General features: G+C 42.2%; 1 protein-coding gene across 1 annotated transcript in view; it reads left to right on the forward strand.

Moving 5' to 3' along the window:
* Positions 1-18,239: 18,239 nt before the first annotated feature.
* Positions 18,240-24,419, forward strand: part of LOC111142259 (AE binding protein 2) — a 66,848-nt gene continuing 60,668 nt past the window's right edge. Inside the window, exon 1 of the mRNA XM_022495305.1 lies at positions 18,240-18,928. Coding sequence (XP_022351013.1) covers positions 18,267-18,928 — 662 coding nt within the window. The 5' untranslated portion in view covers positions 18,240-18,266. The remainder of the gene's footprint in view (positions 18,929-24,419) is intronic.

The following is a 24,419-nucleotide window of genomic DNA, read 5'->3' on the forward strand; positions in this document are numbered from 1 at the left end:
GACTGTTGGCCAGACTGCTGACTGTGATCAGAGCTGTTTCTGCTCTTGGGGCTCTGAAGAGCTAAGAATTCTGTGGCTGGAAGCATATGAAAGAGGTCTCCTTGCTGAGAGCTTGAAGAGAACGGTTAGTGATATGCTAAACTATGCAGATTGCCGCGTTTCAGGAGGTGCAGGGGAGGCCTTACCTGGCTTAACGGCTTAAGGAGTGCTAAAATGCAGAGTTTGTTTTGGGTAAATTCACTTTTGTTACTTAAACTAGAGTTAACTCCCATATCAATGGCAGAGAAGCAGAGGGTGATGGCAGAAGGAGGAGAGTCCGGAAAGCTGTTCAGGGAGGTCGGGTGTGAAACATACACCCATTTTGCTGACCAATAAACTAAAGATCCAGCAAAGTTGTTAGCCAACTATTAAAAGTCTGCGTGTGGGAGCTTAGACTGTCAGATTTGGGACTGGATATTCTGAAAGTATTCAAGTCCACTAAGCAGACAAACCTATTCTGTATTTCATAAAACAGAGAACATCATCTTACGATCTAGTGTTCATCATTAGCTCCAGTATTACAAGAACTACACAGCTTATCTGAGAATTCACAGCATTAGGGACTGGCCAAGGAGAGGACGTATAGCTCCTCATGGGCAGGCAGTGTGTACAACCTGATAGCCACAGGGACTAGCGAAGAAAGATGACCCTGTAAAGAGAGAACTTCCTGTGGTGCCTGATTTCTTCACCCTTGCAGAGCCAGAGGAGGCCCTGAGCTCTGGTGAGGGCCTTCGTGCCTCTCTAAATGGGGATTTTACAGATTCTAGCTCATGGGGTTAGGAGGATTAAGTGAGTTAATCCATGCAAAGTTCTTAGAACAGTGCCTGGCAGAAGTAAAGACTCAAGAAATATTATGATTGTGATTACTATGATCATCTCAGATGTTACTCTCAGGGTCATGTAAGAGGTCATGAAAGTCAGTATTCTCTCGTAAGAATACTGCCTCCTTCCATCTTCTGTCCTAGGCACCTCTCCTCATCCTACTCCTGGCCTTGTCGGTAAACACTGAAGAGCTCAGAGGACCTAGGTGGATACAAAAGAGTAGAAAAGTGGTTTGAGGCCCAATCCTACAGTGCTTTTTTTTTTTTTTTTAAGATTTTATTTATTTATTTGACAGAGAGAGATCACAAGTAGACAAAGAGGCAGGCGGAGAGGGAGAGAGGGAATCAGGCTCCCTACTGAGCAAAGAGCCCGATGCGGGACTTGATCCCAGAACCCTGAGATCATGACCTGAGCCGAAGGCAGCAGCTTAACCCACTGAGCCACCCAGGCGCCCCCTAGAGTGCTTTTAAAGTCATTCCTGAGAACTTGTGTGTTACACTGTGGGTAAGTTTCGCAAAGTGTGGTGTTGGAATCATCTCTGTTTTTATTTCCTTTTTAAAAAAAGATTTTATTTATTTATTTGAGAGAGAGAAGGAATATGAGATGGGGGAGGGGAGAGGGAGAAGCAGACTCCCTGCTGAGTAGGGAGCTTGATACAAGATTCAAACCCAGGCCCCTGAGATCAGGACCTGAGCCGAAGGCAGACACTTAACCAATCCAGCTACTCAGGTGCCCCCATCTGTGCTTTTAACTTTAGAATTCCCAAACTGATTAGAAAGATCTTTTCTATAGAGAATACATGCTAGTCTGGCAGAGTTCTTTGGACACCTTCTTCCTCTTTGTGGAAAAAAAAGGTAAGGAGACTCCTGGCTGGCTCAGTCCGTAGACCCTGCATCTCTTGATCTTGGGGTCATGAGCCCCATGTTGGATGTAAAGATTACTTAAAATATATCTATATAGATATTAAAAAGAAATAGGTAAGATAATGTTGGTGAAAATATCCAGTAAAGTCATTGTGAGGTCTGTCGCTATCTTTAAAATATTTTAGCGTATACAGTGTGCTGCTATGGGTGTACCCCATTTGGCTTAAACCATCACCCAGAGGCTGCCAGCACTCTAATCCAGAAGGCACAAGTCATTAACATCCAAACGCAAGGCTAGATTCTCCTTGGATCTGGTATTTAAAAATCAACTATGAAAGATACTATGGGGACAAATGTGGAAATCTGAGTACAGACTGAGAATTAGAGGATATTACGGGATTACTGTTAATTTTATTACGTGTGATCATGGGGAAATGTATGTAGGTTGTTAGAAGTGCATACTAAAGTAATTAAGGGTGAAATGTCATGATGTCTATAATTAACTATATAATACTTGAGCAAATATGAGGAAATTATAAGAATTATTAAATCTAGGTGATGAGTGTTTGGGTGTTCATTATACTATTCTCTCTACTTTTTATATGTATAAAAATGTGAATACGAAAAAGCTAAAGAGAAAAAAAAAAGAATTCACAGTGCAGGGGGTGGCTTTCTAGCATTCAGAGGTAGCTTTTACAAATGTTTCTGTTATCAGTATCTTGGTCAACAATGATTCTTTGCAATTTGCCTACTAAATGTGAGAAATGGGTTTTACTGGTAAAAACAGTGGCTTGTTGACGAACATGATGAATGTGGGAAATGAGGGGGGTTTTTTTCAGGGCAAAGGAAAGATATTCAAGATACATGATTATCTAAAAATATTCCAGAGATTCTCCCTGCCCTAGAATAAGTAGGATGTTCAAATCCCAAGAGGCTTGTAGCCTGAATCCTTAGCAATGATGCCATAGGCTAACTCCTTCAAGGAGTCCATCTCTGGTCAAAACACTAGAGAATTCTGGGTGCCTGACCCAATTTTCCCTCTGGAATCTTGGCTTTTACTTGAGAAGATTTTTTGGCTACTTGTATCTACCAAAAAGAACCTAAAAGTTGTACATACCCAAATTGGCTCAGATTAATTTACAAGAACAGGATTTGTGTATAACAAGTTTTCAATATTTTCTCATTGTGTCCATTTCCTAGTTTTCAACTTTTTGCTATTTTTTAAAAAAATTCCTTTAAGTAAACTCCATGTCCGGTGAGGGGCTCGACCCATGACCCCTGAATCAAGAGTCACATGTTCCACCAGCTGAAACAGCCAGACACCTTGAACTTTTCATCTATCAACTTTTTAATCTACCTAACTATCTATCTATCTATCTTAAGATTTTATTTCTTTATTTGAGAGAGAGAGACACCACAGAGGGAAAGTGAGAGAGAGAAGCAGACTCCCCACTGAGCAGGGAGCCTGATGTGGGGCTTGATCCCAGGACCCTGGGGTTATGACCTGAGCCGAAGGCAGACCTTTAACCTACTGAGCCATCCAGGCACCCCTATTTATTTTTTTATTCTTTTTTTAAAAGATTTTATTTTTAAATAATCTGTACACCTAATGTGGGGCTCGAACTTACAACCCCAAGATCAAGAGTTACATACTCCACCAACTGAGCCAGCTAGGTGCCCCTACTTTTTGCTATTTTAAATGATCTGAGAAATATGGCATCTCCATAGCTTGTTTTCAAAATAATACTTCACTAGTCTCTTTCATTTACCACATACTGCAGCTAAAGTTATGATTCAGCTATTAGCCAGATCTTCTAAATATACCCTCATATAACTTTACTTTCTTTGAAAGGAAGTTTTGAACATAATGGAAACACCAGTGAAACCCATGATGTCCTTGATCACCTATTTTCCTCGGAGGTTGATGTCATGGATGGATGCATGTTTCACTTCTCTTGTCATGACCAGTGTGCAGGAAAATCTCACTGTGGTTTCCTTTACTGTCATACTCACCATACTTCTGATACCAGAGGTGTGAACCAGTTCTCCGACACCAACTGGGTGTCCCACAATTTGATTCAGATTTGACACTATCTGTCTGGACTTACCCTCAGATCCCACAAGTTAAGGCTCAGTCCCACAAGACTGTCCCTACCTCAGATGCCAGTTGCAAGTTCCAGGTTGTCACCTGTACTTCTGATCTACTGACCCTAAACTGGTGTTCCCATGACCCCTTTCAGGATCAGTTATTTGCTAGAATAGCTCAGAGAAATACATTTACATTTACCAGTTTATTATCTAATAAAGGATACGATAAAAGGTACTGATGAAGGCAGCCGGCTGGCTCTGTCAGGGGAGTGGGCAGCTCTTGATCTTGGAGTTGTGAGTTCAAGCCCCATATTTCATGTAGAGATTATTTAAAAATAAAATATTTTTTAAAAATATGGAAGAACAACCAGATGAAGAGATACCTACAGTAGAGTGCAGAAGAGTCCCAAATGCTGGAACTGGCATACACCATCCTCCTGGCACATGGGATGTATTTACCACCCCATAGTTCAGGGATTTTTATGGAGGCTTCATCACACAGGCATGATAAACTATTTTTCTTAAGATTTTATTTATTTATTTGACAGAGAGAGAGCACAAGCAGGGGGATTGGCAAACAGAGGGAGAAGCAGGCTCCCCACTGAGCAGGGACCTTGACTTGGGCCTCATCCCACATGACCTGAGCCAAAGGCAGAGGCTTAATGACTGAGCCACCCAGGTGCCCCTAGGCATGATAAATTATTAACTCAATATCTGCTCCCTCTCTCCTCCCCAGAGGATGGGGGTGAGGCTGGAAGTTCTAAGCTTCATTTTTTTTTTTTTTAAGATTTTATTTATTTATTTGACAGAGAAAGACAATGAAGAGAGAGAGAGAGAGAGAGAGAGAGAGAGAGAGAACACAAGCAGGGGGAGTGGGAGAGGGAGAAGCAGGCTTCCACTGAGCAGGGAACCTGGTGTGGGGCTCAATCCCAGGATCCTGAGGTCATGACCTGAGTGGAAGGAGAGGCTTAACCAACTGAGCCACCCAGGCGCCCCATGGAAGTTCTAAGCTTCTAATCATGGCTTGGTCTTTCGGTGACCAGGCCCCATCATGAATTTATCCAAGAGCCTACCAAGCATTGTCTCATTAGAACAAAAAGTGCTTCTTTCTTTTTTTTTTTTTTTTAAGAATTTATTTATTTATTTGACAGACAGAGATCACAAGTAGGCTAGAGAGACAGGCAGAGTGCAAGAGGGGGAAGCAGGTTCCCCGCTGGGCAAAGAGCCTGATGCGGGGCTTGATCCCAGGACCCTGAGACCATGACCTGAGCTGAAGGCAGAGGCTTAACACACTGAGCCACCCAGGCGCCCCAAAAAGTGCTTCTTTCACCCAGGAAATTCCAAGTGATTTAGGAACTCTGGCTCAGGAACTGGGGTCAAAGACCAAATTTTAGGGACGCCTGGGTAGCTCAGTTATTAGGCGTCTGGCTTCGGCTCAGGTCTGATCCTAGGGGGTCCTGGGATGGAGTCCTACATCAGGCTCCCTGCTCAGTGGGAAGCCTGCTTCTCCCTCTCCCGCTCCCCCTGCTTGTGTTCTCTCTCTTGCTGTCTCTATCAAATTAATGAATAAAAACTTTAAAAAAAAAGACCAAATTTTAGAATAAAATATGCTTTTAGCACCTTTTTTCATTTTCTTTTTCTTTTTTTTCTTTTCTTTTTTTTTTAAGATTTTATTTACTGGGACTCCTGGATGGCTCAGTTGGTTGAGTGGCTGCCTTCGGCTCAGGTCCTATTCCCAGAGTCCTGGGATTGAGCTCTGCATCGGGCTCCTTGCTCAGCAGGAAGTCTGCTTCTCCCTATGTCTGCCGCTCCCCCTGCTAGTGCACTCTCTCTCTCTCTCTTTCTCTGACAAGTAAATAAATAAAATCTTAAAACTAGATATATTTTATTTATTTATTTGAGAGAGAGAACATGCCGGGGTGGGGGAGCAGAGGGAGAAGCAGACTCCCCTTTGGGGGCGGAGCAAAGGGACAGGGCAAAGCAGAAGCCCCGAAGAGCAGGGACCCAGACTCGGAGCTGGTTCCTGGGACTCCATCATGACCTGAGCCAAAGGCAGACTTTCAACCGACTGAGCCACGCAGGTGCTTTATTTCTTAGGAAATTATAAAGGTTTTTAGGACCTCTTGGCCTGAAGTCAAGGATGAAGACCAAAATAATTATTTCTTATATCACAATAAGATATGGAAAATATCATTGCTATAAAGTAGTAGTTATTTAAAAAATCAAGAAATAGGGGCGCCTGGGTGGCTCAGTGGGTTAAAGTCTCTGCCTTCTGCTCAGGTCATGATCTCAGGGTCCTGGGATCAAGCCGTGCATCGGGCTCTCTGCTCAGCAGGGAGCCTGCTTCCTCCTCTCTCTCCGCCTGCCTCTCTGCCTACTGTGATCTCTCTCTGTGTCAAATAAATAAATAAAATCTTTAAAAAATAATCAAGAAATAAAATGAAGTAGCAGTTATTAACACTACCAGATCATCTGTGGAACTGTATATATATATTTGTATCAATGAACCAGAAAAGAGAGCATTTCAATACATATTGATATCTCCTTGATATAAATAATATTCTCTACTACAAATGACTTAATAAAGTACTGTGTGCGTGTGCGTGTGTGTGTGTGTGTGTGTTGTTTTTTTTCTCAAGCCCCACCCAACGTGGGGCTTGAATCATAAGAATTCATCTTTTGATTTCACAAGTTGCATGTTTTACCAATTGAGCCAGCCAGACACCCACATAAAGTCCTCTTGTTACTTCCTTTTCTACCCAACTTAAATTGTCTTTGTTCATGCTCCTGCCTATATTTTTAACTCTTTTGTTTCTTTGCCCTTTTGATTTACTCTCCTGGCAAAATCCTGATGCCAGAACAATCCAATACACTTGTCATAAACTCCAAAGAATTTTTTCAAGCATCTCCATCATCCCCCTGAACAAAAATGTAAAGGTCCCCTAGTCTTACCAATCCAAATCAATTTTGGCATGAATCTCAGGCCCAAACTAGGATAGTTAGAATTTCTTCCTCAAGGTATTTGGAGTCAAAATTCAGAGTCTTGTCAGTTTCTTCATAGCTAAAGATTTGAGCAAGAGCATTATTGAAAGTAGTCAATGCTTGGAATGATATGGACACTGGCCATTCAGAATGATGCTTTACAATCATGATTGTAAACCACATTACACTACAATGGTCTGGAAGCCCCTGGACATGCCATTTGTTGTCCCTGTAGTTGCCGGATCATGAGGAGAACCCAGAGGTCCTAAGGGAAATGGTGTCTTTCAGTATTTTAAAACGTGTATATGAAACTTGGGAGCTCTGTACAACCATGCCTCTTGCCATGTTATTCTATTACTTCTGTTATAATTTACTTTAAAACACTTCCTTATAAACAGTGCAATGTACTTGTGTGTAAATTAGCTTTCATATACACTCCGGGGAAGGTTATGTATCATTAGAGTTACCCTATTAGGAATTCACACTCTAGGGGAAGTTAGTTATAATATGAAGTGCTCTAATCAGGGATCTATAATCCCCAGGTGGCTACTTAAGTATTTCAAGGATCTTTATTGAAATTTATATCAGAAGTTTCATTAATTAGCTTAAGGGACATCAGAAATACATTTTTATTGGTGAAATAAATGATGTCCCAGATACATGGCTGGTTAGAAAGATGTCACAGCACTGTCACTTGTGTGAATGAGATGCAAGAAGATACCTGCCCAACACCAAAACAAAACCAACCACCAAACATAAAAACCAAGAACACTCCTGACCAGAGTATAAGTTTCATGAGAGCAGGGATTTTTATTGGCTTTATTCATATTCATACATATTCATATTTATACACCCAATGCTAAGAACAGTGACTGACACATAGGAGACACTCAATCTACTCAATACATGGTGAGTAAGTTGCTGGGTAGCTCAACAATCTACCAACTTCTTGGTCTAAGTTCTAGTTGATTCTGTGTTATCCACCTCTCCCCAGTGTCTTCTCTTCCATTTTTGGAGGCATCTGCTGACAGACCTGAATTGAAAGCTGGTGGATTTTCTGTTTGGATACTCTTGCGTCTACCTCAGTGTGAATCTCTCGTACAAGACGCATGTGGGCATGCCTGATGACAAAGGGTGAGGATTTCCTGAAATTTATTGAACATGTTATATGACTTTTCTGCCCACTTCCCAACCAGAGTTTATACATTGGTGGTGGTGGGGGGGTGTGTGCCTGGGTGGCTCAGTCAGTTAAGCAATCCTCCTTCAGCTCTTATCACCATTCTAGGGTCCTGGTATGGAGTCCTGTATTAGGCTCCCTGCCTGGAAGGGAGCCGGCTTCTCCCTCTGCCTGCTGCCTTCCCTGCTTGTGCTTTCTCTCTCATGCTTGCTTCCTCTCTCTCTTTCACTTTCAAAATAAATAAATAAAACCTTTTAAAAAATGTGGGGATGGATATCATTCTGTAGTAGAAAGGTACTATATGGGAGGTAAGAAAGTGGAACAAGCAAGTACAGTTCATATTTTTAGAAGTTTGGATGAAACAGAAAGAAATATTTAATTCGTAAGGATGGAAAAACTTGATCATGTGGGCGCCTGGATGGCTCAGTCGGTTGAGCCGCTGACTCTTGATTTCGGCTCAGGTTGTGATCTCAGAGTTATGAGAGTGAGCCCTAGACTGGGGTCCATGCTTAAGATTCTCTCTCCCTCTACCCCTTCCCCCCCACTAGCGCATATGCACACTCTCTCTCTTTCTCAAAAACAAACAAGTAAATTATTTTATAACAATTAAATAATTTTATAATAATTATTATATAATTATTATATGTAATATATAATATAATAATAAAATATATAGTATGATAGGGCGCCTGGGTGGCTCAGTGGGTTAAGCTGCTGCCTTCGGCTCAGGTCATGATCTCGGGGTCCTGGGATCGAGTCCCGCGTCGGGCTCTCTGCTCGGCAGGGAGCCTGCTTCCCTCTCTCTCTCTCTCTCTCTCTCTCTCTCTCTGCCTGCCTCTCTGTCTACTTGTGATCTCTCTCTGTCAAATAAATAAATAAAAACAATTAAAAAAAATATATAGTATGATAATAATAACAAATAAATAATAAAATAAAATAAAGGACTTGATCATGTTCATAAAGGAACCAGAGTAGAGGATGGGCTTGAAGACCTAGAAGAAGAAATGGAAGCTAGCTGGTCAAGATGTAAAGTTTTATTTTATTCATTTATTTATTTATTTTTAAAGATTTTATTTATTTATTTGACAGACAGAGATCACAAGTAGGCAGAGAGGCAGGCAGAGAGAGAGAGAGGAGGAAGCAGGCTCCCTGCTGAGCAGAGAGGCCGATGCGGGGCTCAATCCCAGGACCTGGGATCATGACCCGAGCCAAAGGCAGAGGCTTTAACCCACTGAGCCACCCAGGCACCCCAAGATGTAAAGTCTTCTTAATTTGAGTAAAGTTCAAGTTGTCGTTAAAAAAAAAAAGAACCCCAAAATACAGTAGCTTGAATAAGATAGTTTATTTCTCTTCCATGTAGCAGCCTGGTCAGTGTAGACTGGCCTCTAGCTTTACATGGTGCAGTTACTCAGACACCCATATTCCTTCCATATTATTGCTTCCATCACTGCATGTTGAAGTTGGGTCAATGGTACAGTCCTATTCCAGCACATGGGGAAGGAAGTCAAAAGCAAATTAGGTGGAGATTGTATGTATTATCTCTGTTCACATTCTCTTGGTGAGAATTCAGTCATGGAACTAACATTAACTGTTAATATTTCCATAATTCAGTTTAAAATACTGTATTTCAGTTGGTTTGTGTGATATTATGTATGCACCAACAGGGTAAGTTTTTTTTTTTTTTAAGACTTTATTTATTTATTTGACGGAGAGATCACAAGTAGGCAGAGAGGCAGGCAGAGAGAGAAGGGGAAGCAGACTCCCCGCCCAGCAGAGAGCCCGATGTGGGGCTCAATCCCAGGACTCTGAGATCATGACCTGAGCAAAGGCAGAGGCTTAACCCACTGAGCCATCCAGGCACCCCACCAGGGTAAGTTTTAATTCTATAGAGTCTACTAGTATACTAAGAAAAAAAAAAAATCCCAAGTCGGTGGTCTTTCGCTAGCATTCTATCAGAAAGGGACATACTCCAGAGGTTGCTGCTAACACATTTTTTACTATCAAGATCTCCATAAAGTCTCACTAAATGGTGTAATGAATGTTAAAAATGGGTTTTGTATTGGGGAAGCTAGTGGTCTGTTAAACAGCAGGATGAATGTTAGAAACAATAAAATTAAACTTATTCAAGGTATAAAGCTTGTTTACAATAGTTAGGAGACTTTTCTTTTTGTTGTTGTTTATTAAAGACTTTTGTTTATTTATTTGACAGACAGAGATCACAAGTAGGCAGAGAGATAGGCAGAGAGAGGAGGAAGCAGTCTCCCTGCTGAGCAGAGAGCCTGATGCGGGGCTCGATCCCAGAACCCTGGGATCATGACCTGAGCCGAAGGCAGAGGCTTTAACCCACTGAGCCACCCAGGCGCCCCGAGACTTTTCTTATGTTGACAGACAAGCAAGTATTGTTTTAGTATGTGATACCTTAGAGATTTCTCGTGAGGCTTGTCCTAAACTGTCCTATGCTGAGCTGCTGGGATTTCTGATTCCATAATGGTAACTGCAGGGCACGGAATCCTGCCCCTGAAATGGTTTTGTATTTGTCTTGGGGGTATCTTTCATTCAACATGTCACCAGAGCACCTAAAAGTACAAGGAGAGCTGCCAATTTCACCTTGCTTACACTCTTGCTATATTTATAGTTTTTTGGTAGCTACTGCTCTCTACCTGAAAGAATCCAATATTTTGATTCACCAAATATTGTTCAGGTTAACTATCTGGATGTAAGGGAGCATAGAGGAGGCTGGGAAATGTCTCCAGCTAGACAGCTAAGAGCTCAAGAAGAAGGTGGGGTTGGGGGGGGGGGTGGGAACCCACCATACATATATATATGGTCATTTTTTCTCTTTTTTTAGAACACCTAAGAGTTTGCTGCAGTATAATGCTTAGGCATGCTTTGAGAAGAAAAACAATGAGTGTAGATAGAGATGATTTTATAGATAAGGAGAAGAAAATTGAAGGTCTTACTCCTGAGGGTCTCAGATTTCTAGGGAATAAGAAGCCATGTTTGCCTGATTGTTTATATTATTTTAAATTTTATTTATTTATTTATTTATTTATTTATTTATTTATTTTTAGTGATCTCTATACCCAACTTGGGGCTCCAACTCACGATCCCAAGATCAGGAGTCTCATGCTCCATGGACCGAGCCAGCCAGGTGCCCCTATTATTTTTAATTTTTAAGAAAGTTTTAATTTTGGGACTGCCTGGGTGGCTCACTCAGTTGAGTGTCTGACTCTTGATTCAGGCTCAGGTCATGATCTCAGGGTTGTGAGATCAAGTCCCACCTCGGGCTCTGCAATGGGTACAGAGCCTGCTTTAGATTCTCTCTCTCTCTCTCTCCCTCTGCCCCTCCCCTTTCTCTAAAACAACAAACAAAAATTTAACTGAGAGTTTATTTGAGCAAAATTGATTCTAATCAGGCAGCACCAAACTGGAAGTGCTTAGGAGCACTAGTTGTTCATTTAACTGTATTTTTTTTTTTTTTTAGATTTTATTTATTTATTTGTCAGAGAGAGAGAGGGAGAGAGAGCGAGCACAGGCAGACAGAATGGCAGGCAGAGGCAGAGGGAGAAGCAGGCTCCCTGACGAGCAAGGAGCCCGATGTGGGACTCGATCCCAGGACGCTGGGATCATGACCTGAGCCGAAGGCAGCTGCTTAACCAACTGAGCCACCCAGGCGTCCCTCATTTAACTGTATTAAGTAGAATATTGATTTGGCTGGTTTACAACAGACAAACTACACAAAACATCTCTTTCTCACTACAAAAAATCTGAGTTATTGGCCCAAGGGAGTGGGTGGTATTGTAAAATGAGACCTGGATTCCTTCATCCTCATCTAGAGACAAAGGTCCCTTCTCTCTGTGGCTCTGTTATCCTAGGGTGTGGTTCTGGCATGCATGGTTGCATATCATGAATCACCCCCACATTTAAGTCTCTGCCCCAGCCCAAGGACACAGGAAGAGTGAGAGGAGGGAGAGCAACTGGCTTTCCTTAGGAGGATGGGATTCTTCTGCTTACAGCTCATTGGCGATAGAACGTAGTAACACGGCCAAATCTAGCTGTGAGTGATGTTGGTGGTCCAGATACCCACAGTGGGAATGAGTGGGGAGGGGGGATAGCAGGTTCTGGGAAAACAAAAACAAAATAAACCAACAAATCTTACTTTAAAAATTAATTTGAGGGGCGCCTGGGTGGCTCAGTGGGTTAAAGCCTCTGCCTTTGGCTCAGGTCATGGTCCCAGGGTCCTGGGATGGAGCTCCACATCGCATCAGGCTCTCTGCCTGTCTCTCTGCCCACTTGTGATCTCTGTCTGTCAAATAAATAATAAAATCTTAAAAAAAATAAAAATAAAAATTAATTTGAGGGGCGCTTGGCTGGCTCAGTTAGGGAACATGTGACTCTTGATCTTGGGAGTCCTGAGTTCAAGCCCCAGGTTGGGGGAGGAGTTTCATTAGAAAAAAATAATAATTTGAGATGATTTACCAAGATGTATAAAGGGCTACAAAGTAGATTAAAAAAAAAACAAAGTAAGGGTGAATGGGGTGAACGGGGAAAAAAGTGTATGAGTAAGGTTAGTGGTCAAAATAGATTCCATACATTCATCAGAAAAAGAAGGGGGTAGAATGTGGGTTTTTTGCCTGAAGCCAAGTTAATTTATCCTTACTGCTGATTCCCTTTTTAAAATATTTCACCCATTACATATTTTGTTTAGATTTTTCCTTGCCTTCTCAGAGATTAAATGGATAAAGTATTAACTGGTATTGTAATTTGTATGCTCCAGTAACTAATTCAAAACATTCAAATTTACTTATTAAGAGCATTTTGAACATTGACAAAAGTTATTTGGTTAGCAAGTCAGATATAAAATACCTGAAAGGACCAAAAAATGTGGTTTTTAAGTTATTTACCTTTCACATTTGCCTACCCATTCACTGATAGTTTATAGGAAAGCATTTTTACTATATTAGAAATGAGGAACTATCCAAAATACGAGACAAATGTATGATCTTATTGTGGTAAATTGTCAGCCAAATGCAGTTAATGTCTCAAAATGGACACTGTGACAAGTTTTAACTATAATCTGTATGTGTATATAGAACTATAAAACTAGGGGCACCTGGGTATCTTCGTTGGTTAAGTGTCTGCCTTCAGCTCAGGGTTCTGGGATCAAGCTTCATATCGGGATCCCTGCTCAGTGGAGAGTCTGCTTCTCCATCCCCTGCTCATGTATGCGTGCTCTCTCTCTCAAATAAATAAATAAAATCTTAAAAAAAAAAAACTATACACAATACTATGGTCATTATTTGGTTGTGTTTTGGTTGGCTGACAATGCACAGGCTGAGGAAGATTTCATCTGATTTCTAGTTCTTTCCAGCTTGAGGATCCTATCATTCCTTCATTCCGTAAGATGTTCTATCTTTTCATGCAAACGTCCTTCAGACCCCAAGTCCATCAGAGGATGAGGTCATCATGCAGCTACTGATCTTGCTCACTAGGGCAATCTCAACACGTGGAATGAGGAACCTGAAATAAAGGTGGAAAGTGCTCTATAGCTGCCTGTTCTAGAGACGCTGTTTCCAAAAGTCTCTTCTATGTGGTGGAGCAGGAATCTCAGCTTGAATCTCAGCTGGGTCTGTTGCTGGGTTCAAGCATGCCTGGGCATGTCTGGCAAACTGGTGAGGCAGGCCTGGAAGAAACTGCTGACGTGGGGGCTGACACCGTTTCCTAGAACAGAGCTCATTTTAGTGGAAGAGAATTAGACAGAGAAGCTCTATAAGAAAGACTTAGTCATTGGATGGGGAGTAATAAATACAGCTTGGGGTAGCTGTTACTCAAATCTGTCGCCAATCTAGGCCCATGAAAGCACGTCTGGGTTCCTAAGAGAAACAGAGCTCTGAGTAAAACATAAAGAGCTGTTTCACTGAAAGCCTTCTAAGATACTGGGCACAAGCTGTCTGCTTCGGGGTTCCCCTAAAAGAGGTCAACACAGTGATCTCCATTTCTGCAAGCTACACCATGGCTTTGGCTCTTTGGCTTGTATCACAGATCCTGGTAAGGAGCCTACAGCGCCTAGAAGAGCAAGGCGGGGGAGGGGGGCGCTGGGAGAGGGGTGTGTGAATGAATGTACAAGAGACCTCCCACCCCAGAGGCTCCCAGAAAGCTAGAGGTGTCCTTACTTTGTTAGTAGGTGGAAAAGCAGAGGAAATTCAAGTTATTATTGCTCATCTGCCCCCAATAGTAATGCGGTCGATGAGTTTGAATACTGTTCCCAATCAAATCGTTCTGGTGCAGTGATGTGTTATTAGGTAACTTCTAATTATGCATAGAATCACACACTCTCCTAGTGGGAAGGAGGGAACTCTACAACAGTGATTTTCAATCTGTAAAGGACCAGTATTTATTTATTTATTTAATTTCCAGTGGACTTCTGCAAAATACAGGAAAGGCGAATTAACCAGAATACTAGAATAAAGTGATGACATCAAAAATATAGCCCCAATTGTTTATTATTAGATTCAGTAGGCACAAAATTACTCTGTCAAGGTGTTATACAATTTTCCAGAAACTAATTTCAGTACTCGTCTAGCTACAGATAGGTCACAGTTTATGGGGGTGTTTATGGATGTGCATTGTTTGGTAGATCCTGTGTCTTGCAGGTTCATGTTTTCATGCCTCCTCTCACCTGATGCCACCTGAAACAACTCTATCGTCCACAAGACTGTCCTCTAGCCACACACTTCAGTGAGTGGGATAATGACATTTTGTGTCATTCATTATCCATTGCAGTTACGGAGGAGGGTGGCCTACATGCAGACTAATGACCTCTGCAACTGAACCAGGGCAGAGAGGAGAGAGAGAGAAAGAGAAGAGGTGGGGGTTAGAGAAGAGGGGGAGGAAGATGGGGGAGGGAGAGAACTTCTGGCTTTGATACCTGCTTTAATCCCCATTCACTTTCACTCCCTTCACACTTTTCTTCCTCTCTCCTATTCCTTAGATATCCCTACAGATAAGTTGAATCCTATCACCACACCTTTTTTTTTTTTTTAAGATTTTATTTATTGATTTGACAGAGAGAGATCACAAGTAGACAGAGAGGCAGGCAGAGAGAGAGAGAGGGAAGCAGGCTCCCTGCTGAGCAGAGAGCCCGATGCGGGACTCCATCCCAGGACCCTGGGATCATGACCTGAGGCGAAGGCAGAGGTTTTAACCCACTGAGCCACCCAGGCGCCCCTATCACCACACCTTTAAAAAAAAAAAAAAAAAAAATCTCAGTATGTATCTCAGTTGTCTTTCAAAGTCAGATTTTTTATTCAAGATTTAATGTCATCTAATCTTTAAGTCTTTTTTTTAGTTTTCTAGATTGCTTTCTCATGATTGGTTAACACTGTCATGAATACGTTTTTATGCCTTCCCATGTTACTACTTCTCAGTTCTAGATTCCCCCTCACACAGAATTGTATTTACTCTTCAAGATTCAGCTCAAATTAATTAAACTCAAATGTAGTTACTTATCTTACCAGATGAATTTGTTCAAATTCTGCATTCTTCATGTTTTCCTTGATTAGCTCAGCTAAATGTTAACCCTGATTTCCAGGGTTCAGTACAATGCTTGGCACATACACTTTATATACACTTTTCAGTTAAACTCTCTGATAGTACTTACAATACAGGGTAATACATTTCTGGTCTATCTCAAAGAGTTGCTTTGAGGTTGAAATGTTTGAGGCCAGTAATTTGCATGGAATGTGTTTGGAAAGGTATCTGTAAACCATAATGCCCCATAGTATTATTTTTTTCAATTTTTGCTTTCCCTTGAGGCAACATATGGAACATATAACAACTGTCCAAAGGCCTAAGGCCGCGGATATAATACGTGGGTACTGAGGGTCTATGAAGAGACTATTTTAATGCAAGCTGTTCTCAGATCCTCACTTCTCCCTGGTGGCTGTTCCTAAAAGTGATATGCCTAAAGATACGCCTCTGGGGTCAGAGTGTCAAGTTCTTTCCAGCCTTCCTTATCCAAATTGCCCCTCCCCTGCTTTACAAAAGAAAAACACAATTCTTCCCCATCCCAGCTCTTAGGAGGAGGTGGCGGGAAGCAAAAATCTCCAGGTTGGGGATTCCTGGGTAGCTTAGTCTGTTGTCTGCCTTCAGCTCAGGTCACGATCCCATCATTCTGGGATGGAGTCCCGTGTGGGGCTCCTTGCTCAGCCACGCTCAGCCTTGCTCAGCGGGGAGCCTGCTTCTTTCTCTGCCTGCTGCTCCTCTTGCCTATACTCTCTTTCTCTGACAAATAAATAAATAAAATCTTTTTTTTTTAAATAAATAAAATCTTAAAAAAAAAAAAAATCTCCAGGATGCCAAAAAAGGAACAATTGACTGATGAATGAGAATGGTAACACATCCTTTAGAAGTCAGGTGGTTCTGTTACTTGCTTTCAGCAAAGTTGAAAGAGAACCTAATCAGAATTGTCAGGTGATAGATCATTAAAAATATTTTTTTGTTGTTGTTAGATCTTTATGTGATTTTTTTGGAAATATAATTTGGAAGGAGTTCAAAGAACCAGTTGGCATTACTAAAAACTCTATTCATTTTCATCTACTTATTTATGCAAACAAATTTCCTCATTGCATACATTATGAAATTGAAAACTTGGAAGAGAATTGATGCTGAAGTTGTTCTCATTCTAGTAATACTCATCCACTAATAAAATAAACTAGTTGGGGGCATCTAGGTGGCTCAGTTGGTTAAAGGTCCAACTCTTGATCTCAGCTCAGGTCTTGATCTCAGGGTGATGAGTTCAAGTTCTGCCTTGCACTCCATGCTGAGTGTGGAGCCTACTCGAAAAACAAACAAAAAAACTGGTTGGCACTAGCAGTTCCATCTCTGTAAGACGCATTTCCAACAAAACTTTACTTTTGTGTTTAATACTTACACAAGCGTTTAAAGATTTATTATTTTGGAGAGAGACAGAGAGAGGGAAAGTGTGCATGCAGGGCTGGGGAGGGGCAGAGGGAAAGGGAGAGAGAGAATCTCAAGCATACACTCTGCTGAGTGCTCTTAGCCCTGCTTGGGGCTCAGTCTGAGGACCTGAGCCCTGGGGGATCATGACTTGAGCAGAAAACAAGAATTAGAGGCTTAAGGGACAGAGCCACCCAGGCGTCCCACTTATATAAGTATTTAAAATATGTGTTTTGATCAATTGAAATAATAAGACCTCGAGTTTTCCTGTGATCACAGGAAATTCAAAAACGACCCTTAAATTTCAATTCATTTTATTACAAAGAGCTACAAGACGATCAATAAAACAGTTCAAATATAAAATCTATTGTTAGGATAAAATTCTGGAGGGGGTGTGGAATGTAAACATGAGTTCCAGAAGATAAAGGAAGGACGGAAATTGCCTTAAAAAAAACCTGTATTTTAGAAAGTGGATATTGGTGGGTATAAAGTCCCTATTGCATTTAGAGTTCATTGGCTATACTTAAAAGTGTGACAATGGTAAAACCTTGATAACAAGCTGGAGAAAAATGTAACTGTCTTTTTAAGCTGTACAAGGATGTACAGTTATTTGGAGGACTCATGAGCTAAAAAGTTTGAAGATTTTGAAACTAAGACGTGTTTTTTCTGAGACTGACTTAACCATTTCTTGGGGGTATTCTAGCGAAGGTTGCACTGAAACCTGTGGCTCTATGCTGTATGTACGGATTTAGTCCCTTGCGTTGTATTCTTCATTTTTATTCCTTTTAACCTTCTCTCCTCGTAGACTCAAGCTCTCGGAAGACCAGGGACTTGTCGGATTCCTGGCTCATTGCCTGTCCACGGGGGACACTCCCCAAACATCCCCGGAATGAATGACTTTATCGTGAGAACTCGAAGGACTGCTAAAATCCCCGGCCAGCACCCAGGCTTTCGTTCTGCGTGTCCCGGCGGCGGCGAGGCTGGGGAAGGCGTGGGCAGGCCCTAAGGAAACTCTGAGCCCTCGGCGGGTCGGGGCGGGGGCCGGGCGGGGACACGGGTGGGGGCGCGCGCGCGGACTTCGCGGCCCGGGGGAGGTGCCAGCTCGCGCCGCCGCGCAGGCGCGCAACCGTCTCCGCGTGAGTGCGCGCAGTGGCGCGCCTGTCCCCGCGCGGGCTCCGTAGCGCGTGTGCAGGCTGACGCAGCTCGCGGGCCCTCCTCCTGCTCTGCGGCGGCGGCGGCGGAATTTTGGGCGTTTGGGAGGGGGCGAGGGAGCTAGAGTCAGGCGAGGGAGGCGGCGGCGGCGGGGAGGAGGAGGAGGAGGTGGAGCAGGCGCCGCCATGGCCGCCGCTATCACCGACATGGCCGACCTGGAGGAGCTCTCTCGCCTGAGCCCTCTGCCCCCCGGCAGCCCGGGACCGGCGGCGCGGGGCCGGGCTGAGCCCCCAGAGGAGGATGAGGACGAGGAGGAGGAGGAAGAGGAGGCCGAGGCCGAGGCGGTGGCAGCGCTGCTGCTGAACGGCGGCAGCGGTGGGGGCGGAGGCGGCGGCGGAGTGGGGGGCGGCGAGGCGGAGACGATGTCGGAGCCGAGCCCCGAGAGCGCCAGCCAGGCCGGGGAGGACGAGGACGAAGAAGAGGACGAGGAGGAGGAGGACGAGAGCAGCAGCAGCGGCGGGGGCGAGGAGGAGAGTAGCGCCGAGAGCCTGGTGGGCAGCAGCGGCGGGAGCAGTAGCGACGAGACGCGCTCGCTGAGCCCCGGCGCCGCCAGCAGCAGCAGCGGGGATGGGGACGGCAAGGAGGGCCTGGAGGAGCCCAAGGGACCGCGGGGCAGCCAGGGCGGCGGTGGGGGCGGCAGCAGCAGCAGCAGCGTCGTCTCTAGTGGCGGCGACGAGGGATACGGGACCGGGGGCGGCGGAAGCAGCGCGACCTCCGGGGGCCGGCGAGGCAGCTTGGAGATGTCGTCGGACGGGGAACCCCTGAGCCGCATGGACTCGGAGGACAGGTCAGTGCACGGAAGCGTTTCCCCTCCCCTCCTTCCTTTTACACTCGTGGGCCCCTCAGAGGGGGCCAGGGGGACTTTTCGCTGCGATCCCCGTGCTCCCCGAATCTGTGGCCCCTCCCCCAGGCTCTCAACTCGGCAATGTGTCGCGGTCGCCGCGCCCCTCTCGCTGCGGAGAGCCGCTTCCAACTCTCACAGCAGTTCCCCCCCAACTCTCCTCTCCCCGCCCTCTTTCCCCTCGGCTGTGCGCTCTCCGCGGACCTGCGGACAGCTCGAACTCAGAAACAGTCTGCAAAGTAGGCCCGGATCCCCTGGCGGGGCGTGGGGGGGCCCTGATGGACACACCGCGGTACGCAAGGTCAGCTTCGTCCAGCCGTGTTCGCGAACACTTGTCACAACTGTAACTGACAAGTGTGCTCCAACATGGCTGGTCTCGCCTGCATTGACCAGAACTTCCTTGTGCAGGGAGGAGACCCCCCAACTATCACTTTTCACTACTTGAGGAAAACACCAGACTTCTGTACTTAATCAGGGCTTCTAAAAGTCCTCGTGGGTAATCATCCGGATACTCTCCAACGTGATTTTAGTAACTTCTGTTTTTTTGTTGTGATCAAATCTGGGAGAAAGTTTAAAACACGTATAAATTACTGAAGAAAAGAATAATGAATTGATGTCCTTTAAAATAATTTTACGGGATTAACGAATTGGAATCATAATAAAATACAGTTTGGAAGGTACATCATGATAGCATGTGGTTTATGATCTTTAATAAGGCTTTAGCATGAATGTCATGATTTTAGATGATAATAATATTTAAAGTCATGTATTGGAGAGATCTCTGAAGAAATTAGTAGCTTTTTCCTAAAGCTTGTTAGAAATAACGTGGATACTGACAAAAAAGGGCTTCATTTCTTTCAAGACATTAAAATTTATTGCATTAGTATGTTTCATTATTATCATTACTTCTGATCACTTTGGAAAACTTCGTATTTTAACTGATTGGTTTTTAATGTACTTTTTTAAAGACAGAGAGAACCGCATCATGAATGTTATACTGCTTCTAGCATTTATTTTGATTGTCAGTGTTTTGATGAACGGGTTTTTAACCATCAATAATGACTTGGCTTTAAAAGTTTAAGCGTGCTAAAGTTCTAGGAATTCTGATTGGTAACTTATAAAAGAAAACTTCGGTTTCTGTTTAATATAAGGAATACAAAGCTCTAAATATTGTGAAAATACAGCATTGGATTTATTGTTTCATGTTTACTTTAATATCTAGTGAAGAAAATATCTTCGATGGGATAAAATAGACTGTACAAACCCTAGAGAAATTGTGAACTACATAGGCATGGTAGGAAGGAGAGTCTTCAAGACAATTAAACATTGATGGGAACCACACAATGAAGCATATGTTATTTACATTTTATTATATCCTCCTTCATGGGTACCGGTAGATATTTGAAAGTTGACATGAATTTATACAATTAGCATCTTCCACAGTTCTTCCATTTATCTAGCGGTGTGGGCATACAGATGCACGCTTAGCACTACACAATTTAAATGTCTATCCCATTCTCACAACTCTGGTGCAAGATAGGAATTATTTTGACTTCCATTTAACAGATGAGGAAGCAAGCTGAGTGTCTTACTCAAAACAGTAAGTCTAGAATGGAAGTGGTGGTAGAGCTGGATCTGAACAAAGGTTTTCAAGCCCCCTGCTATTTCCACTTTACAAGAGTTAGAACACTTCACGTTAAATAAGCTGTGTCAGGATTTTTTTTTTTTTTTTGGAGTTAATATCTATCTGCTACAACCCTTTAGGAGATGATGAACTATTGGGCAAGTAATAGTTCAGGAAGTGGAGTTTTGGCTTCATTTCATATTTATAAGAGTCACTGCAATATCTAATTTTTACATATTTTAGAATAAGGAGTAAGATTATTAGTGCCACAAGTCCGGATAAGGTTAAAACCTGATAATCAAAAATATTTGCTTTTCTTAATGCTTAAACATTAGAGACTATAAAATACTGTGTAATCATTTTGCTGTTTCAAGGTAATAGATTTATCACTTCTATGAAAAAGCTTTACTAGTGGAACTGGATATGGTGATCTTAACAATCTTCATTTTTAAATGCCCCTTTGTTGCCTTTAAGTTTTTTTTTTTTTTTTTAAGTCTCCTTTTAAATTTGGAAAGGATTCATAGTTTTATGAACTGTCCTGCAGATTATACTAATCTGTGTGGATTTTATAAATGGATTTCATGGTAGGAGGCCTTTATTTTTGTGACTGATGGAGGGATAGTATGGTTTTAAAGTGCATTTAAAAAACTTGGGGCATTCCTATCAAAATGATTTTATTATTAGAATTTACTGTTTCTTTTAGAACGCCTGTTCAGTTTTTCTCTTACTTTGAAAGTAGATCATACTTTTGAGTTAATGTACTTTAAAATTTGTTGAAATGTCTTAACTGTAATTGCTTCTTTTTAAGAAACATTTAGATATAAAGACTTAGATATTAAAGCTCATGATCCAAGGTATCAATTTACAAACATGTATTGGAAGTGTTGTGTGGTGAAAGGTGACTAATTTATAAAATGAATAAATGACACTTGGTACAAAAACATTGATTATTTTCCCCATGAGAAAGTTATTCAAAACCAGAGTAAGGGTTTTAGTGTGTTTATTTTGGTAAAGTTAGAAAACCTTGATGTTGATGTGTAATTTATTTTCTTTAGGGGAGTATTTAGCTGTTTGAGACCATTATAAACTAGCTTTTTTTTTTTTTTTAACTTCAAAAGTAAACTTAAGTACTTTTTTTTTTTTTAAAGATTTTATTTATTTATTTGACAGAGAGAGATCACAAGTAGGCAGAGAGGCAGGCAGAGAGAGAGAGGGGGAAGCAGGCTTCCTGCTGAGCAGAGAGCAGGATGTAGGGCTCGATCTGAGGACCCTGAGATCATGACCTGAGCCGAAGACCGAGGCTTAACCCACTGAGCTACCCAGGCGCCCCAGCTTAAGTACTTTTTAAAAAATTACCACCTTTTAAAAAATAATTACCACTTTTTATTTATTTATTTATTTATTTATTTTGATTTTATTTATTTATCTGACAGAGAGAAATCACAAGTAAGCAGAGAGGCAGGCAGAGAGAGAGGAGGAAGCAGGCTCCCCGCTGAGCAGAAAGCCCGATGTGGGGCTCGAACCCAGGACCTGGGATCATGACCTGAGCCGAAGGCAGCGGCTTAACCCACTGAGCCACCCAGGCGCCCCAATTACCACTTTTTAAAGTTAATTTCAGAGACTAATTAAATTTTAAATAGAATTTTAGAATTTAAAATACTTTTGAAATTTTTTTTAGTTTATAAATTAGTTCTAGCTGTTGAATCAGATTATACATTGAAAGTATTACTTTTTCTTTATAAGTGAATTGATAATAACTTCTTTTGTGGTTGTCTCTCTCTCTCTCTCACACACACACACACACACACACCCAACAAACACACACATATTCTTTCTCCAGCACACCCCCCCCCCGCCCCACCAACTAGACTAGAAACCAAGACTTATTTTGAAAAGCCAAGATCACTTTTAGCCACTTCTATCAGCCTTCTGGGTAAATTTGAATGTCAAGTGAAAAGTGCATGTGTAAGGATGTGGTGATAGGTAAAGGCTTACAGTATGAAACTTAGTGATCAGGAAAGGCGACAGACCCTTAGCATTTTGTGGATCAAAATTTGTAATTCCAATCTTAGGAGTTGCAAACTGAGGTGTAACTGACATTGCTTTGATGCTGGGACAACAGGTTTATGTTGCCCAATTTCTTAGTTGTACGATTGGGAAGATCTAATACGGAGGCTAAATTTCTAAATCCTATTGATACCAGAAGGCTGCATGCTGAAGTTATCTGGATTTATTAAGGATCTGTATGGTTGAGGCAATACAATACTTTTATGTAAAGTAATTGTTGCTCATACTTCATGATGAGCTTATTTAAGTACTTACCTCTTCAACTCTGAAGCAGCTTAGGGAAAAGAGCTTTTAGTAGGTCTCAGTTTTCATTGATGACTCCCAGTTAAGGAAGGCATGGCTATGTGCCCAAAATAAAATCATGAAAAAACTACAGACTTCAGGATTGAATTTATGGAGAGATTCTAGGGAGTCATTTTACTTTTAAGAAAAATGAAAAATTTTAAGAAAAATTAAGACTACTATGTTGAGTCAATTAGAACATCCTGTGCATAAGTTGATTTGCTAACCAAACTCAGGTATTTACTGTGTGCTGGACTCTTCACTGAGTATTGTGGAAGATGGGAAGAAGCAGTGCTTCCCACTTCATCCATCTTGCATAGTGCTGTGAGGCTTTTAATTCCAAGGTGTAGGTTTTGCCCTACTTCCTAGGAAAAAACTGTTTTGACTCTAATGTAAACAAAGTCAAATTTCACACTTTGCCAATTGTATTAGCTGTTTATTGCTGTGTAAAAAGTTTTTTTTTCAAATTCAGCAACTTTAAGGAACAGAAATTTGTTACCGCCAGAGGTTCCTGAGGGTCAGGAGTGATAGGCCTTAGCTGGGTGGTTCTGGCTCAGGGTTTCATGAGGTTGCAGTGAAAAGGTTGGCCAGCACTGCAGTCATCTGAAGACTTCACTGGGGCTAGAAGTGTGTTTCCAAGATAGCTCACTTTTTGTAGTTCTTGGCAGGACACTTCAGTTACTCACCAAGTCAGTTATCTGTTTGTGTGCCCTCATAACATAGCAGCTATTTCCCCTCAGAGCAAGTGATCTGAGAGAGCAAGGAAGAAGCCACAAAGTATTTTTTTTTTTTTTAAGATTTTATTTATTTATTTGATAGAGATCACAGGTAGGCAGAGAGGGAGGGTGGAGCAGGCTCCCTGCTGAGCAGAGAGCCCAATGCAGGGCTCAATCCCAGGACCCTGGGATCATGATGTGAGCCAAAGGCAGAGGCTTTAACCAACTAAGCCACCCAGGTGCCCCACAGAGTCTTTTTATGACCTAAAATACTTGCTTATTTTTTATTCTTCCTATGTTTTCGTTTAGCAGATGAGTTTTTCCTATTTTTTTTTTGTTGTTGTTCATACCCCGTTACACAATAATTCCTTCATATTTTGTTCACTAAGACCACCTTTCAAAACCCATCAAAATGCCACAGTAAATCCTGGCTTTTAATTTCTTTTTCCTTTTAATTCCCATAGATGTATTGTTTTTATCTTTTTCCTCCCTGCTTATGGCTCTATTCTGTAGGTGGTGGGATGTAGAATATCTCTGCATCTGTATACAGAGCATGTAATCTGAGTCAGTCTGAATTCAGATCTTTGTATTGCAGCCTGTACTATGATTTTAAGTTAAATGTTTGAGCCTTAGTTTTTTTTTTTTTTTTAAAGATTTTTATTTATTTATTTGACAGAGAGAGATCACAAGTAGACGGAGAGGCAGCAGGGAGCCTGCTTCCCTCTCTCTCTCTCTCTGCCTGCCTCTC

The sequence above is a fragment of the Enhydra lutris genome, unplaced genomic scaffold, assembly GCF_002288905.1.
Source record: "Enhydra lutris kenyoni isolate GAN:26980312 unplaced genomic scaffold, ASM228890v2 scaffoldscaffold7, whole genome shotgun sequence".
NCBI lineage: Eukaryota > Metazoa > Chordata > Mammalia > Carnivora > Mustelidae > Enhydra > Enhydra lutris.